The sequence below is a fragment of the Durio zibethinus genome, chromosome 12 (assembly GCF_047325235.1).
Source record: "Durio zibethinus cultivar Kanyao isolate XHJ-2024 chromosome 12, ASM4732523v1, whole genome shotgun sequence".
NCBI classification, from domain to species: Eukaryota; Viridiplantae; Streptophyta; class Magnoliopsida; order Malvales; family Malvaceae; genus Durio; species Durio zibethinus.
The window spans coordinates 20,331,361-20,346,250 of record NC_143173.1 but is presented as its reverse complement, the minus strand read 5'-3'; the positions used below and the strand labels follow the sequence as shown (position 1 = coordinate 20,346,250).

The 14,890-nt window shown below is 28.2% G+C and overlaps 1 protein-coding gene across 1 annotated transcript; it reads left to right on the top strand.

The window, feature by feature from the left end:
* The first annotated feature begins 9,418 nt into the window (after positions 1–9,418).
* On the top strand, positions 9,419–14,496 carry LOC111296560 (phosphatidylinositol 4-phosphate 5-kinase 6-like). The gene is made up of 8 exons (XM_022890927.2): positions 9,419–11,102; positions 11,596–11,763; positions 12,026–12,191; positions 12,523–12,639; positions 12,746–12,939; positions 13,223–13,344; positions 13,440–13,518; positions 13,738–14,496. Exons 1-8 carry the CDS (start codon positions 9,985–9,987, stop codon positions 14,024–14,026), a joined length of 2,253 nt encoding a protein of 750 aa, XP_022746662.2. The 5' UTR covers positions 9,419–9,984; the 3' UTR covers positions 14,027–14,496.
* The last annotated feature ends 394 nt before the right edge of the window (positions 14,497–14,890 follow it).

Here is a 14,890-nt window from a genome sequence, read left to right as displayed (position 1 = left end):
CCTGATTAAAATTACTCTGTTTCTGTTTGCTTATCCTCTTTCATTTCTTCATAAGCGGTATTATTGAACCAGACAAAGCAACAAGCAATGAAACCAAAAACTTCTTTTATCAACACAAGTTTTTGATTTCGGATACGGGTTTTGTTCCTAAGATATTTTGTGGTAAGATTTATACTTTGTTCATTAATTAATTAGAAGGATCTTACTAATCTTAGAAAGATTTTGCATGAAATGCGTAGGGAGTGTGCACTGAAAAAGTGTACCATTTGTGTTTAATTACATCACAGTTATTAGTCCTGAATGTTATAGTGTTTGATTGAATAGCATGAATTAGAGATATTTCTTCTGCATGTTCATTTTAAATCCTTCTTTTTCATACCCCCAGCTATGAAGAATGCACTTGATTAGACATCATGTTCACCAAATGTTTGGGATGCTTCTATTATAAGCGCAGGTGGAAGTTTTGATGGAAGACGAATACAGTTTCATCTTCACCAAATCAGGGCTTATCTTGATCTTCATTACAATTAAATTAATAAACAATAGTTTTCTTGAAAGAATATGAGCCTCCTGCAAAGTTGGAAAGCAATGGCAGCTTGATTGATGAATAGGTCGATGGCTGCATGAATCAATTGAATTAAGTTTTGAATTTTTGCTTTCATTCGGGTTATCAGGCACAAATGCACTTTCTTTGTTTGTTAGGAGCAACCAACTCATTAATCTTTGATGCTTCAAGTGCGTTGACAGCCTTTTCAATGTGAAGACTTCACTATACTCTGATCCCTTCCATTTTTCTTTTCAATATAAGAAAATGTTCTTTCAGGATTGAGGGATGAAAGACTTGAAGCCAACCGTTGTGCTAGTTTAGTACTTGGGCTTGTCCATAAAGGATGAGAATATGGACTGCAGAAGTCTGAAAAACATTAACTGAAACTGAACTGAGATATCCACCAAAAGTTTATTCCATTGATTAGAGTTCAATGAAAAAAATGGCATTTTTCAATGCAGTAAATATGTTCTCACCAAACTCTCAAATAGAGACTTATTCGATTATTTCGAAGAAATTTTTTATTAAAGCGTCATTGACTTTGCATCGTTACTATCAAAATTTTAATCTATTTCATAAAATAAAGAAACTATTTGTATGTTTTTTTATTTGAAATTAAAGTTAGATTTAAAATTTAAAATATGATATAATGATAAATATAAATATGATATATAAAAATAAAATGATATGATTTAAAATTTTAATAATTATTATAAATAAATTTAATAAAATAAAAAATATATTTTATATTTTTATATAAATACAAATTATAATATATAATTTTTATATAAAATATAATATAAATATACAAATTTTAATATTTTATATAATATAAAAAATTCAAAATTCAAAATAAAAAAAATGGAAAATTGGATGAAAACTATGACAGGTGAACTGAAATTTTAAAAACCAGATAATCAATACAGTATAAAGTTTTGGTTAAAGTCTCAATGATTTCTTATTGATGTTATCCAAATTTTAATCCATTTCATAAAATAAAGAAGCTGCTAGTATGTTTTTTTTTATATGAGATTGAAGTTTAGATTTGATAATTTAAAATATAATATAATGATATAAAATAAAAAAATAATATGATTTAAAATTTAATAATAATTATAAATAAATTTAATAAAAAATAATATATTTTATGTTTTATATAAATTATTATATATAATTTTTATATAAAATATGATATAAATATATAAATTTTAATATTTTATATAATATAAAAAATAAGATTGAGAACAGAAAGAAGGGCAAAATGGGTGAAAACATTGACAGTTGAAGTGAAATTTTAAAATCCAGAGAATCAATACAGTGTAAAGTTTTAAAACAAAAAATATGGAAGGGCCAATTGTTGGGCGGCAAAAGTAAAAGTTGAAAAGAAAAAGCTGATGTCTGAGTGAACTTAGATATGCTGAAATCTCAAAACCATGGAAAAGCCTAAAGAACTAATCTACAAGAGTAGGTTTGATTGGCTGTGTTGCAGCTAGAATCGCAGCTGCTCAGCCGCCTGAGGTCTCAGAAATGAGGCTGTCGAATGATAATTGGTTGGTGTAGCAAGTTAACTTACAAAGACTGGTAACTGGTCACTTAATAAAGAAACAATAAGGATATTGGATACTGGGGAAAGTTACCATTTTCTTATCAAGATTTTGTCGGTTCTTCTTTATTGATGAATACTTTGCTTTCAACGCTCAAATATTATGGAAGTTTAGAGCTACCTGACCTTTGCCAATCAACAATTTCTCTTCAAAAATGTTTGAGATAAACTACAAAAATCTATGCATTAAAATTGCTCTTAGATTCACTTTTAGATAAGTTAGAACACATTCGTGTTAGGATTTTAGAATCCACTTTGATGCTCAAATTGATAAGTATTTGAAAAACAAGAATGAAGCAATCCGTAGAAAATGAGAATAAAGTTTGAAAAAATATATATAATAATTCGTGTATTTATATCATATAAAAAATTAATATTTATATATTTATATTATATTTTATATAAAATTTATATATCACAATTTGTATCACTATAAAAATATAAATATATATTTTTTAATATTGTTACACATATATAGTTATTATTAAAATTTTAAATAGTATCACTTTTATAATTTTGTTTTCATATCATATTCATATTATATGATAATATCGTATTTTAAATTATCAAATCTAAAAGAGAGATGAAAGAATAGAGAAAACAAACCACATGCTCCGTTAATTTCTTTTACATTATGTTTGGATAAATATTAATAAAAAAAATAGAAATGAAAGTTTTTTAAAAGAAAAGAAATGATACATGTAACATTTGTTTTGATAATTAAAATTAATAAAAAAATAAAAGGAAATGAAAGGAATTTTAATAACTATTGTTTGGATAATGAGTGAAAAAAAATGAAATAATTCATTATAATAATTTTTTTCGATTATAACTTTTTATTGCTTGTGATTTTAGAGCACTTTTAAATCATGATATACTTGCTATTTTATCTAGCATCACAATTGTTACTATATCAATGATTTTTAATCAAATAATATAATAAGATATTTTACAAACATGCATTGATAAATTTTGAGCTAGTCAGTTATCTCATAAACTTAAAAAATATATCTATTCATATTCAATCATTCATCAAAATTAAATCACTAAAAAATTATAAAAAAATTTTATATTGAAAGAGATATATGAAACTTACTTGAAAAAAAATATGACTTTGAAAAAATTATAAGATGATTGTGATTTGCTTAAGTTTTTTATTAAATTTTTAGTATTAATAAAAATATGGACATAACAGATTTTTTATAAAAAAAAAAAAAGGATTTTTTAACTTTCCTTTCTCTAGCATTTAAAAAAAAAATTGATTTACAAGAAAAATTAAGAATTATTTTGTTTCCACCTCTATCTCTTTCTTTAAATTAAAAATTTATCAAAAAAAAAAAAAATTGTTTCCTTTACTTTACTTTCATTTTCTTCCCCTCCTCTTAATCCAAACACACTATTACTCTCTGCGTGTCAAATTGTTTGAGTGCTCTTGACTTTCATAGAATTTAAAAAAAAAAATAACTTTAATGTGTTTAATATTAAAATTAATATTTTTTATAAAATTAAAAATTTAGGATTTAAATGTTAAAAAATAAAAAATCGTAATAAATAATTTTAATATAAAAATAAAAATTTTAGATATTGAAAAATATTTTTAAAATATTTTTTAAAAAAAATCAGATAAGACAAAAAATATATATATTTTATGAATGATGATGTGATTAAATGAATAAATCTTTGCCTGCATTGAAATCATTGAAATCATATGTAAATGTTGTTGACACACAAGATTCTAATGATGTGACCAGTAAAATTAAACAGTTCACATGTAACTCTTCCATTTCAACAATGTTTTTTTGGTTTTTTAATCAAATTTCTTGTACAAATCGCAAACTTTCATTATGGCATTCATGCATATGGTTCATTTTTTGTTACTGCCCTCACTAGTACAAGTAACAAAACTACAATAACAATTAGTTAAGGGAATTAATGATACAGAATCTCATGAAGTAAAATTTCATCACCAACAATTCAATATACCAATGATTCTTTATTTTGTCAAAGATATTTGATGAGTCTAGTTATCAATGTTTATAGATACTAATTAAAGACAATTAAAACATTAATTCAAAAAAGATCAAGACATTATGATAACTAAATTCAAGAAAGGATAATATATGAATATGCTTATTTTTTCTATAAATATCACCTCAATTATTGTAATAAACACCTTTAACATTGTTTTCTTTGTAAATATAATAATTTACGGATAATTTGATAATTTTCAATACGTCGAACAAAAATATTATTAACAATAAGCTTAACAACCAATAAGAATATTAGTGTTTAAAAAATTTATTTGAGACAAAGGAAATGGGACCAAAAAAAATAATAGTTTGTAAATTTTTGGGGTTAAGAATTAAGAATCAAGAAGGGTATGGCTAAAAATTTTTCTGACCTAATTCCTTTTTACTTGTAAGCTACTCAAATCTAAATATAGATTATGTGCATGGAGAAGTGGCATAGCATTTCAAAATTTTTTTTTCCCGAGTATGATCTTCCTTGATTGCCAATATCAACCAAAAATCATGCTTTGGATGCACATTCATAGCAACTTAAAGAGGGAAAAATAATCATGCTTTTATAATCATCAAATCTTTTAAGAATTGATGCCTGCCATTGACAAAAAATGTCAGCAAGTGCTTGTATTGAAATCTGGATCATGTGCGATGGAGAATATGCCCATGCTTATATGAATTTGAACTCAAAGGAACTGCCACTTAACATTCTTTACTTTTTTTTTTTTTATAATATCTCAAATTTTAATTATTCGAAACATTTTAGAAATATTTTTTTGATATTTGAAATTATTAGCATTTATATCATAATTACTAAAATTAAGAGTCAGTATTCTATTTAAAAAAACATGCAATTGTTGGCAAAATATTTTAGATTTGACCTAAAATTATCATCGTACTATAAAAAGTTTGAAATCCAAAATTCAAATTCTCTATTTTCTCTCAAAATAATTAAGTATTATAATTTTTGAAGGAAGATTGAAACCCAGTTTTTTGGTTGGCCAAAAACCAAATTTCAGTCTTTTTAATGAATACGTTCACTTACTGTTAGAATCAAATATTTTGAAGTTACATTTACCAATAAAATTACAATTACAATTACAATTACAATTACAATCACAATTAAATATTGTATTTCATATAATAATTCAATGAAATAGATAAACCATCAAACAAGCCATTATAATTGGATAAAATCATTGAAAAATTGAATAAATCTATGTTAAAACTTGGACGTAAGACTTATTATTTTCTTGACACCTGTGAGATTGATATTTATAGCTATTTTTACCCCATTTTCTAAACAAAATAATATCAAATTTCTGAAGTCAATGGTAGTTGATGCAGGGGATTTAATCCAAAGTTGACATCTAAAATTCAATGTTCAAAGAAAAGTTTTCAAAATGGATAATTACAAAGAAAAAACAGAGCATACAAAAATTGGAAAAGCTACAAATTAGACAAATCATCCTTAACTTTCATGGTACAATTTTCAAGATCTGTGTTGAGCTATCTATTCTAAGTTAAGCAAACCAAAGGCTTAAGTTCATGTGCCCTTATTTTGGGTTGGGAAAAAATAAAAAAATAAAAAAAAAATTTGAAATCATATTGGTCGGTTCGATTTTTTTATTTAATTTGAATATTAAATATATATTAATTTGGATCGAATTTAGAATTAAAAGTAAAAAATAAAAAAAAGAACTAAACTAAATTATATATATTTATTAGTTTATATGTATTTAAAATTTTTATAAAATAAAAATAAATATTTTATACCTAAATTTAGTTAAATATATTAAAAATTATATTAAAATAATATTAAGAAATTAATTTTTAAAATTTAAAAAATCAAATCAAATTGTTAAAATTCAATTTAATTCTAAAAAATTTTTATTCAAATTTGAATAAAATTTTAAAAATTTATAATATTATATATTAATTAAAATAATCGAACCAAATTGGTATCATTCGTACCCTTATCTCTGCTCAAAGTTGAGCGTATAGAAGCTAAGAAGACAAAACACTATTCTAGTTTGAGACGAGGCACCCAAAAGGGAGACCAAGAATCAACATGGTGCAACATCAAACATATTGTCTGTCAATGCATAAAATGGATGCAGAGGTTGGGATTATGTGATCCTTATCATTTGCAATTGCCCATGTTTATGTTGACAACACAAACCCTATCAAAACCCTTTTGTCTCCCCCTTTCCATTTGGGTATTGGAATTTGAATTGCCGAAGTGATGAGCAAGTGTGTTTTTCTTTTTCATCAACATGTTTTATCAGTAATAAAGATAAAACTAAAATCCATGATTTCTTTTTTGTAATGTGCTTGCTCATTTAATTTCATTTTAGATGTTTCATGTTAGTAATTTAAATTATAGTGTAACACACAAATTATTATGATAATGGAGCTTTGGTTTTATTTTTATTTATGTTAAATTATATTATTAATAAAAACTATATTTTTGGTTTAAATAAATTATATTTTAAAAGGTTAATATTTATTTTAATCATATCGTGTCATGTATAATACGTATAATAAAATATATCATATTAATATTTAAGATTTTGGCATATTTAATTATTCATCCCATTTTCATGTTTTAATTATTCCTATTGTGTCTAAATAGAAACACAAAATGAGACACAAAAATAATATATGAATTTTTAGATCTACATACAAATGATAATGATCATATCATTGTTTAATCCTTGTTATTTATGAAAATAGAGCATTTGATTTAACAGTTACTGTTTGTATCTCTTTGCTTGAAGAATGGGATTTGAATCTTCTTTTTTCTTAAAATTATTGGTGGGTAATTTTTTTGTTTAAAAAAAAAATTATTATTTAACTAATTTATAATCAATGAAACAGATCTTGAATCCTTTTGATCTAGGTTGCAATATCACTATTTTACACGTGTATGAGTTTGAAGGAACTTTCTGCTTGTTTATTCATTAGTATTTTATTTTAGATGTAATAAATATGTAAATATACTATTTACTTATGGATGTAATTTTATATAAAAATAAAAGTTTTGCTTATTTATAAGTCTAATTTATTAAAATTACTGCTTATTACAATAATTTTGAAATTAATGTTATGAATGACTTTTAAATTATATTAAAATATTTAATAAAATATTTAAATTTTAAAAACTTTTAATATAATATTTGGATCTAAAATCTATTAATTAATATGATACTTATCCTTAATATGATTAATCCAAATAATGACACATTACTAGCAAATAGTCTTTCAAATATTATTTTTATAATTAATAAATTTATAATTTAAATATTATATTAAAAATTTTTAAAATTTAAATATTATATTATATATTTTATTATAATTCAAGAGTTATTTGTGATATTATTTTATTATTTTAATTATATTTATTAGAACAATTTTGATGAAATAGTATTTTAATTTACTTTAAATAAAAAAAAAAAACAGAAGGACAAAATGCAAAAGAAAGTTCAAATGCTAACTTTAGAAGAAGATAGATAAGAAAGTGATTAAATCTATGAATCTAACATAAAATGGAAAGCACTATAGATTTGGCTTTTTTTTTTATATGACAAATCCTAAACAAAATGTAAAACGAGGTGACAAGTGTCACCTTTTGAATCCAACCAGAACATGGGTCCGTCAGGTTTAATGTTTGACCTTGTTTGTCCGGAGCTGAAACACAGAGCAAGGCTGCACGATTGCAACAAGACAACATTAGATGCGTTACCGTATTTGGCCAACCAGACTTAAGTTAATGAAAATTCTTTTCATTTTCTCTCTTTGCGTCCTTAAGTTTAGCTTATTTTCATTTCTTCCCCCCATCTATCTACAATTCTTATTTTTGGCTCGTTATTTTATTTACAGGTGTTTTTCACTTGAAAGAAAAATAATGTTGTGCATGTAATTCTTTGAACATAAAAATATAGGCACTTACCATTGAATCAAGTGATCATGTGCTTATTTAATATTGTTGATACAAAGATTATTGGATTGTTTTCTCTATGAGATAATGTTAATTCTAAAAGTTCGAAAACCTGTTTTGAGTGCAGTTCAACAATTTTGTATAAAAAATATTGATCTGTTACATCAACATCCTTTGGATCGAAATTTTAATATGATAATAAATCATTTACCCTAAGGTATATGGATGGGACCAAAATTTTTTTTGATAATCTCTTATTTACCTTGTGTAACTACAATACTTGTGAAAGGGTAACAATTTTTTAGTTATGTGAAACAGTCTAAAAAAATATAAATGGAGCATTAAAATCAACAAGGTTTCACCACAAAAATAATTCTCTAAAAAAGTAGTTCTTACTAATAATTTTAATGTGGGAACTGTATTTGGTAGCACTTACTAAAATTCTAATTTATTTATTTCTTAATTAAAAAATTCTGTTTTGTTTCTGGTTTTACCATACCAATTTCTTCATCCACTAGAATAGGAAATGTGATGCGAATTGCATAAATTTGTCTAACATTGATGGATAAAATTAATTTAACTTTTTTATATCTAATTTTAAACTTACATTGTATGTTTTTAACACACTTAGAATAACTATTCTAATATATGGATATCGCTTTTTATTTAATCAAATTGATTTATTTCAAATCGAATTATTCAAAATTAAATTAACAAAATCATGTTATTTTATTTTTATTAATCAACTTGAATTTAGTAGTTTCAAAAATTAATTAATTAAATTAAATTTAATTGATTCAATTAATTTTTTAATTAATTGAATAACAAAATACATACAAGTTAAATTATATTTTAAACATTTAATTTTTCATATTTGAAAAAACTAAATAAAATATTCAAATACCTAAATATTTAGTTAAAAACTTTAACCACTTATAAAATGAAATAGTTCATTTCATGTATTTTTAATTTTATATTTGAGTTTTGTTATATTTCTATAAAAATTACAAGTAATTTGATTTTTGAATGAATCAATTGAAAATCAAAATTCTCTCAAAATTATTTTCTTGATAACTGATTAAGATTAATTTTATAGTTAATTGATTAACAAAATTAAATTGATTTGGTTGATTAATTCAATTAAAATTAAGTTTTAAAAACCTTTATCTATAAAATAAAAATATGAAATTATATAAAATAGAAGGACAAAACTGCAAAATCAAAATAAAAAGAAGGTTTTGTTTTTGGCCAGTAAAAACAAGGTTAATCAATTTATATTAATGTACTAAAATTAGTGGTAAATGGGAGATTTCAGACACTAAAAATGGCAATCACATCGACACCAACGCCCTTTCTATGCTCCCTCCAACTGTTTGGTCTGCTAGTCATTTTAGCAGCCATAACCGGAAATCAGAGGAAAACTGTTTTTGTTCTATCCCAACCAAACAAACAAAAAAGAAAAAAAAAAAACCCAGAAACAAAGAGAAATTTTCCTCTTCTTTTTTGCTTTCCTCATCAATCCAACAGCTCTCATTTCTTTGTAATTTTTTTATTTCAAAATCTGAAAAATACCCATTTCTTTGAGCCAACTTAGCAACACAAAAAGCTCAAAACTTTCACAAGAAATTGGTTTTTTTGTGTTGGTTTTTGTTTATTTAGGTGATTCCATTTCCCTCCAATTCTTCTCTCTTCTGGGTCAGTCTCAGAAATGCATTTTTTTTTCTTTATTTTTTTGGTCTTCCTGAAAAACCCACATTGATGCAAGGGAAAGAGACATTTTTTGATCTTTGGGTTATTGGTTAAAGAAAGGAAAAAGGAATGCAGAGTTTGAACAAAGATATAGTTTTTATTCGTCCATACATAGAATGAGCAAATGAGCAAAAAGCTTGGCTTTAGAAAGGCCCTGGAAACTAAAGTAAAGAAATCACAAGCAGCTGCAAAGAAGAAAGCAATCAGCATATTTACAGCAATGTCAGTAGCTCATGTTGATGATGAAGAGCCTGGCCCTGGTGAAGTTCGCCATGTTGAAAAAGCCCTTCCAAATGGTGACTTTTATACAGGCGAATGGTGTGATAGTTTGCCTCATGGCAATGGAAAATATTTATGGACTGATGGTTGTATGTATGTTGGTGAATGGTTTAAAGGAAAGACGATGGGTAAAGGCAAGTTTAGTTGGCCTTCAGGTGCTACCTATGAAGGTGACTTCAAGAGTGGTTTTATGGATGGTAAAGGGACTTATACAGGTTTTTCAGGAGATACTTATAAAGGTAATTGGGTTATGAACTTTAAACATGGACAAGGCACTAAAAGTTATGCCAATGGGGATTACTATGAAGGAGAATGGCGCCGTGGATTCCAGGATGGGCATGGCAGGTACCAATGGAAGAATGGGAACCATTATATTGGTCAATGGAGGAATGGATTGATGAATGGCAATGGAACAATGATTTGGAGTAATGGGAATGAGTATGATGGTCTTTGGGAAGATGGTTTTCCTAAAGGGAATGGGAATTTCAAATGGGCAGATGGGAGTTCATATGTTGGTGTTTGGAGTAAGGATGACAAGGAACAAAGTGGAACTTATTATCCTTCCGATTCTCAAAGTGGGAATCTAGATTGGGATCCTCAACAGGTGTTTTTGGAGGATTTGAAAGACTGCAAGATATGCCCTGGTGAGAAGGTGTCAATTTTTCCGTCACAAAAGATGCCAAATTGGCCTGGAATGGCCAAAGGGAATGATGGAAGGCAGAGGAGAATGTCTGATGGAAAGTTAAGTAGTTATAGTTGGGGTTCGTATATGAATGATTTTTCTGCTGCTAGTGAAGGGGACTCGAGGGATGAGGATGAAGGAGGGGGGAGTCTTCATCTTGAAGATTCAGATACAAGAGGGAGTTGTACAGAGTTTAAGATGCCAATGAAGAAGCAGGGGCAGACGATATCGAAAGGGCACAAAAATTATGAGCTCATGCTCAATTTGCAACTGGGTATCAGGTAATGTTTCTTTATGTATATTTTCCTCTGGTTATTAGTTTGAATGTTGTTTGCTAGGTATTGAAGGTACAGCTTATGCCCAGTTGAAGAAAACTGAATCTTATCTTAAACTTTAATGTCAATATTGCTTGTTTTTGCCAACAGCTGCATTGGCTTGTTGGTAGAATACTGAACTCCTAGTTTCAGTGATGATGTTCAAATCCTGATAGCTTCAAGGTTTAAAAAAGTTATTGCTTGTTTTTGGTATTCATTGCCTTCCTGATTATGTTTATCTAGTTCAAGCTTGTAAGAAGGGAATGTGAGTTTATGCGCCACTTAAGAATCAATCTGATAAAGTCTTTAATCCCTTATTTTAGTTTTCCAACATTTGCTTTGAGGTAATTGCTCACCCTTTAGTTTGTAGCTAAGATTTCTTGATCTTAAACTCATTTCAGTTCTGAGATATAATGATTAGTGTTCTAATCATGCATTTATTGGTTCTCTGGTTATGTAGGCACTCTGTTGGAAGGCCTGCTCCAGCTATATCCCTCGATCTGAAGTCTTCAGCTTTTGATCCTAAGGAAAAAGTATGGACCAAATTTCCACCTGAAGGATCCAAGCACACTCCACCTCATCAATCTTGTGAATTCAGGTGGAAGGATTACTGCCCAGTTGTATTCAGGTTAGAGACTGGATCATCGACTTGTACCCATCAGATAATCCTTCTTTGTGGAACTATTTGGTCTTAATCATGCCACTATAATATAACAATATAATGCTCTTATAAAAATAGTTGTATGCAAATGGAAACATAGTAAACAGTTCACTTTATCTAATTCATTATGTGATAATAATACTAACCATATGATATGAATCTGATTCCACAATTTTGTGGTTAGAACTTAGAAGTAGTTCCTGACATGTCATCATTTTTACATTTTCAGGACCCTTAGGAAATTGTTCAATGTGGATGCAGCTGATTACATGATTTCAATATGTGGGAATGATGCCCTTCGGGAACTATCATCCCCTGGAAAAAGTGGAAGCTTTTTTTACTTGACCAATGATGACAGATACATGATAAAGACAATGAAGAAGGCGGAAGTAAAAGTAAGTGTTATTGATGCTTCTATTGCATTTTCCGGCTGAATTAAAAAACTATAAGTTAGCTTTGCACCATTATGATAAACACAACTTTTTATTTATCATAAGGGTAGGCATTATAGATCATAAAAATTTTCCTAGATGACAATATCGGTCCCTCACAATTCATTTGTTCGCTAAGTTTTTAAGTTTTCAGACAATGTTTGTATTACTCATAAAGTGCAGAAATGACTCTTGATGAGTAAATAATCATGACATGAAATGTCTTTCTGAAAATGCATGCATTGCTTTACCTGGTTTTAAATATTTACTAATCCAAGTGGGACCACTGTTGCAGGTTCTCATAAGGATGCTTCCTGCCTACTACAATCATGTTCGGTCCTTTGAGAACACTCTAGTCACCAAATTTTATGGTCTTCATTGTGTGAAATTAACTGGCGCAGCGCAGAAAAAGGTAGTGTCAATGTTACACACTTTCAGCTTCAAACATAAATATTCTTTGAAGTCGTAAATTTCTGAAATCAATCTCATACTTTCTTCATTTGGGATCAATGAGTCAGGTACGATTTGTTATAATGGGGAATCTGTTCTGTACTGACTATGCCATTCATAGGCGCTTTGACTTGAAAGGTTCTTCCCATGGTCGCACAACTGCTAAACCTGAATCAGAAATTGATCTGACAACAACCCTCAAAGACCTTGATCTCAATTATATTTTTCGATTGCAGAAACTGTGGTTCCAAGAGTTTTGCAGGTGATTATCGTTTCTAATAACCATTTTGTTTTTAAGTTATCATCATACTCTGAAACATTCTATGTATTTGAGATGGGAATGCAATATTGTACTAGGTTCCTCTTGTTTGATTTGTTACTTGCATCTAAATGGGGTAATTTTCTCCAAAATTATACTTATAAAAGCTGCAATTGGCAAGAGTGAACCTTTGTATGAAATTCAGAGAGTTGAAATCTACTTTTTGGACAGATAAGCTTGGAACTTTTTGATTTTTCTATTCTAATCTAAGTTGCCCTTCATGCAGGCAAGTCGACCGAGACTGTGACTTCCTTGAACAGGAGAGAATTATGGACTATAGTCTGCTGATTGGTTTTCACTTTCAAGAAGTTTCCACATCTTGTACTTCTGGAGTTCCTACACCTACTGGTTATTTCTAGTCATCTCTGGAATTAAAATTTTCCATGACTTTGAAATCAGTGGTTGCTTAACTGATTAAGATATGTTTTGGACTTACCTTGCAGGAAATGAAGATCATGAAAATGAAGGAGCTCCTCAGCTATCTCAATTAGGAAAGGATCAGCTTCTTATTGATCCCTCTCGGTAAACTGAATATTTTCATTTTTGGATCCTCCTTTATAATTATCATAAAAATAATTAGTTTCTTCAGCTGTCCGATTTTAAACCGATCACTATGTGAATCTCACTTGGTTGCATGCTTGTGTGTGTTTGTGTTCTTCCTTTTCTTTTGTTCAACAAAAAAGAAATCCAAATTGATTGCCATGGCCATGATAATGATGATCTCTAAATTTGACAATGCAGGTGGTCTTCCATTAGATTAGGTATAAACATGCCGGCTCGCGCTGAAAAGACAGTGAGAAAAAGTGATTGTGAAGCTCAGCTGGTTGGAGAACCAACTGGTGTGTTGTATGATGTCATCCTCTTCTTTGGTATAATAGACATTCTACAAGACTATGATATTAGCAAGAAGCTTGAGCATGCATATAAATCAATGCAGTATGATCCAACATCAATTTCTGCTGTTGATCCAAAGCAATATTCAAAACGCTTTCGTGATTTTATTTTCAGAATTTTCGTAGAGGACACTTGAAAGTTATGGTTTGACAAGATCTTCAACTTGGAACCAGTGTCCATTCATGTACATTCAATCATTTTTTGGAGATGTGAATTCTTAAAAGCAAAAGGTTACCATTTTTGCCATTGACACGGCCATGGAGGATGATTTATGGCAGGCCCGGACACGCCTTTGTAATTCAGGAATAGTTTCTCACCCTCTCTTCATCTCTATCACTTTACAGTTGCAGATATATGATATATTATAGTCAAGGTGTAGGTTAACATTGTAACCAGAATTACTAAAGCTAGCTTCAAATGTAAATGAATTGGCCGAGTGGTGAAACATACATTGGAATTGATTCTTTTTGTACCAAAATTTTTTTCCCCAGTAGGTGAGGAGTCCCTGGGTTCAGCTTGAAATAATAATGTACAGAAAGTGATTGGAATGGAGCTAACTTTTAGTTGCTTATATTGAAGATGAAAAATTTTGTTTTCATTCTTTGTATATGCTGTTTGCATGACATCTGAAGTTATCTATCGTATCTACATTCAATCTACAAACCATTCTTCTTTGTATGAGAGCATCTGTTTTTGACATGGCTGGATTGTGATTTTCGTGCTTTTGTTTTGTTTTTTGCTTTTTTTTTTTTCTAATCTATTTTAGTTTTTTTCAAAGTTGAAGAAACGAAGGTCAGTTGTGACTGGAAATGGCACTTAAAACCAAGAATTGCTGATAAAATAGTTTTCCTCTTCAACAAAAATAGTCTAATAGAACCTAAGGTCCAGAGCTATAGAGAGTAAGGATTGCAGCTTCCAGCTAGCCAAGCAATGTACAACTAAAACATGGGATGAATCGGGGCACACGAAGAATTCACCATTTTGATCTTTGGGTACATTA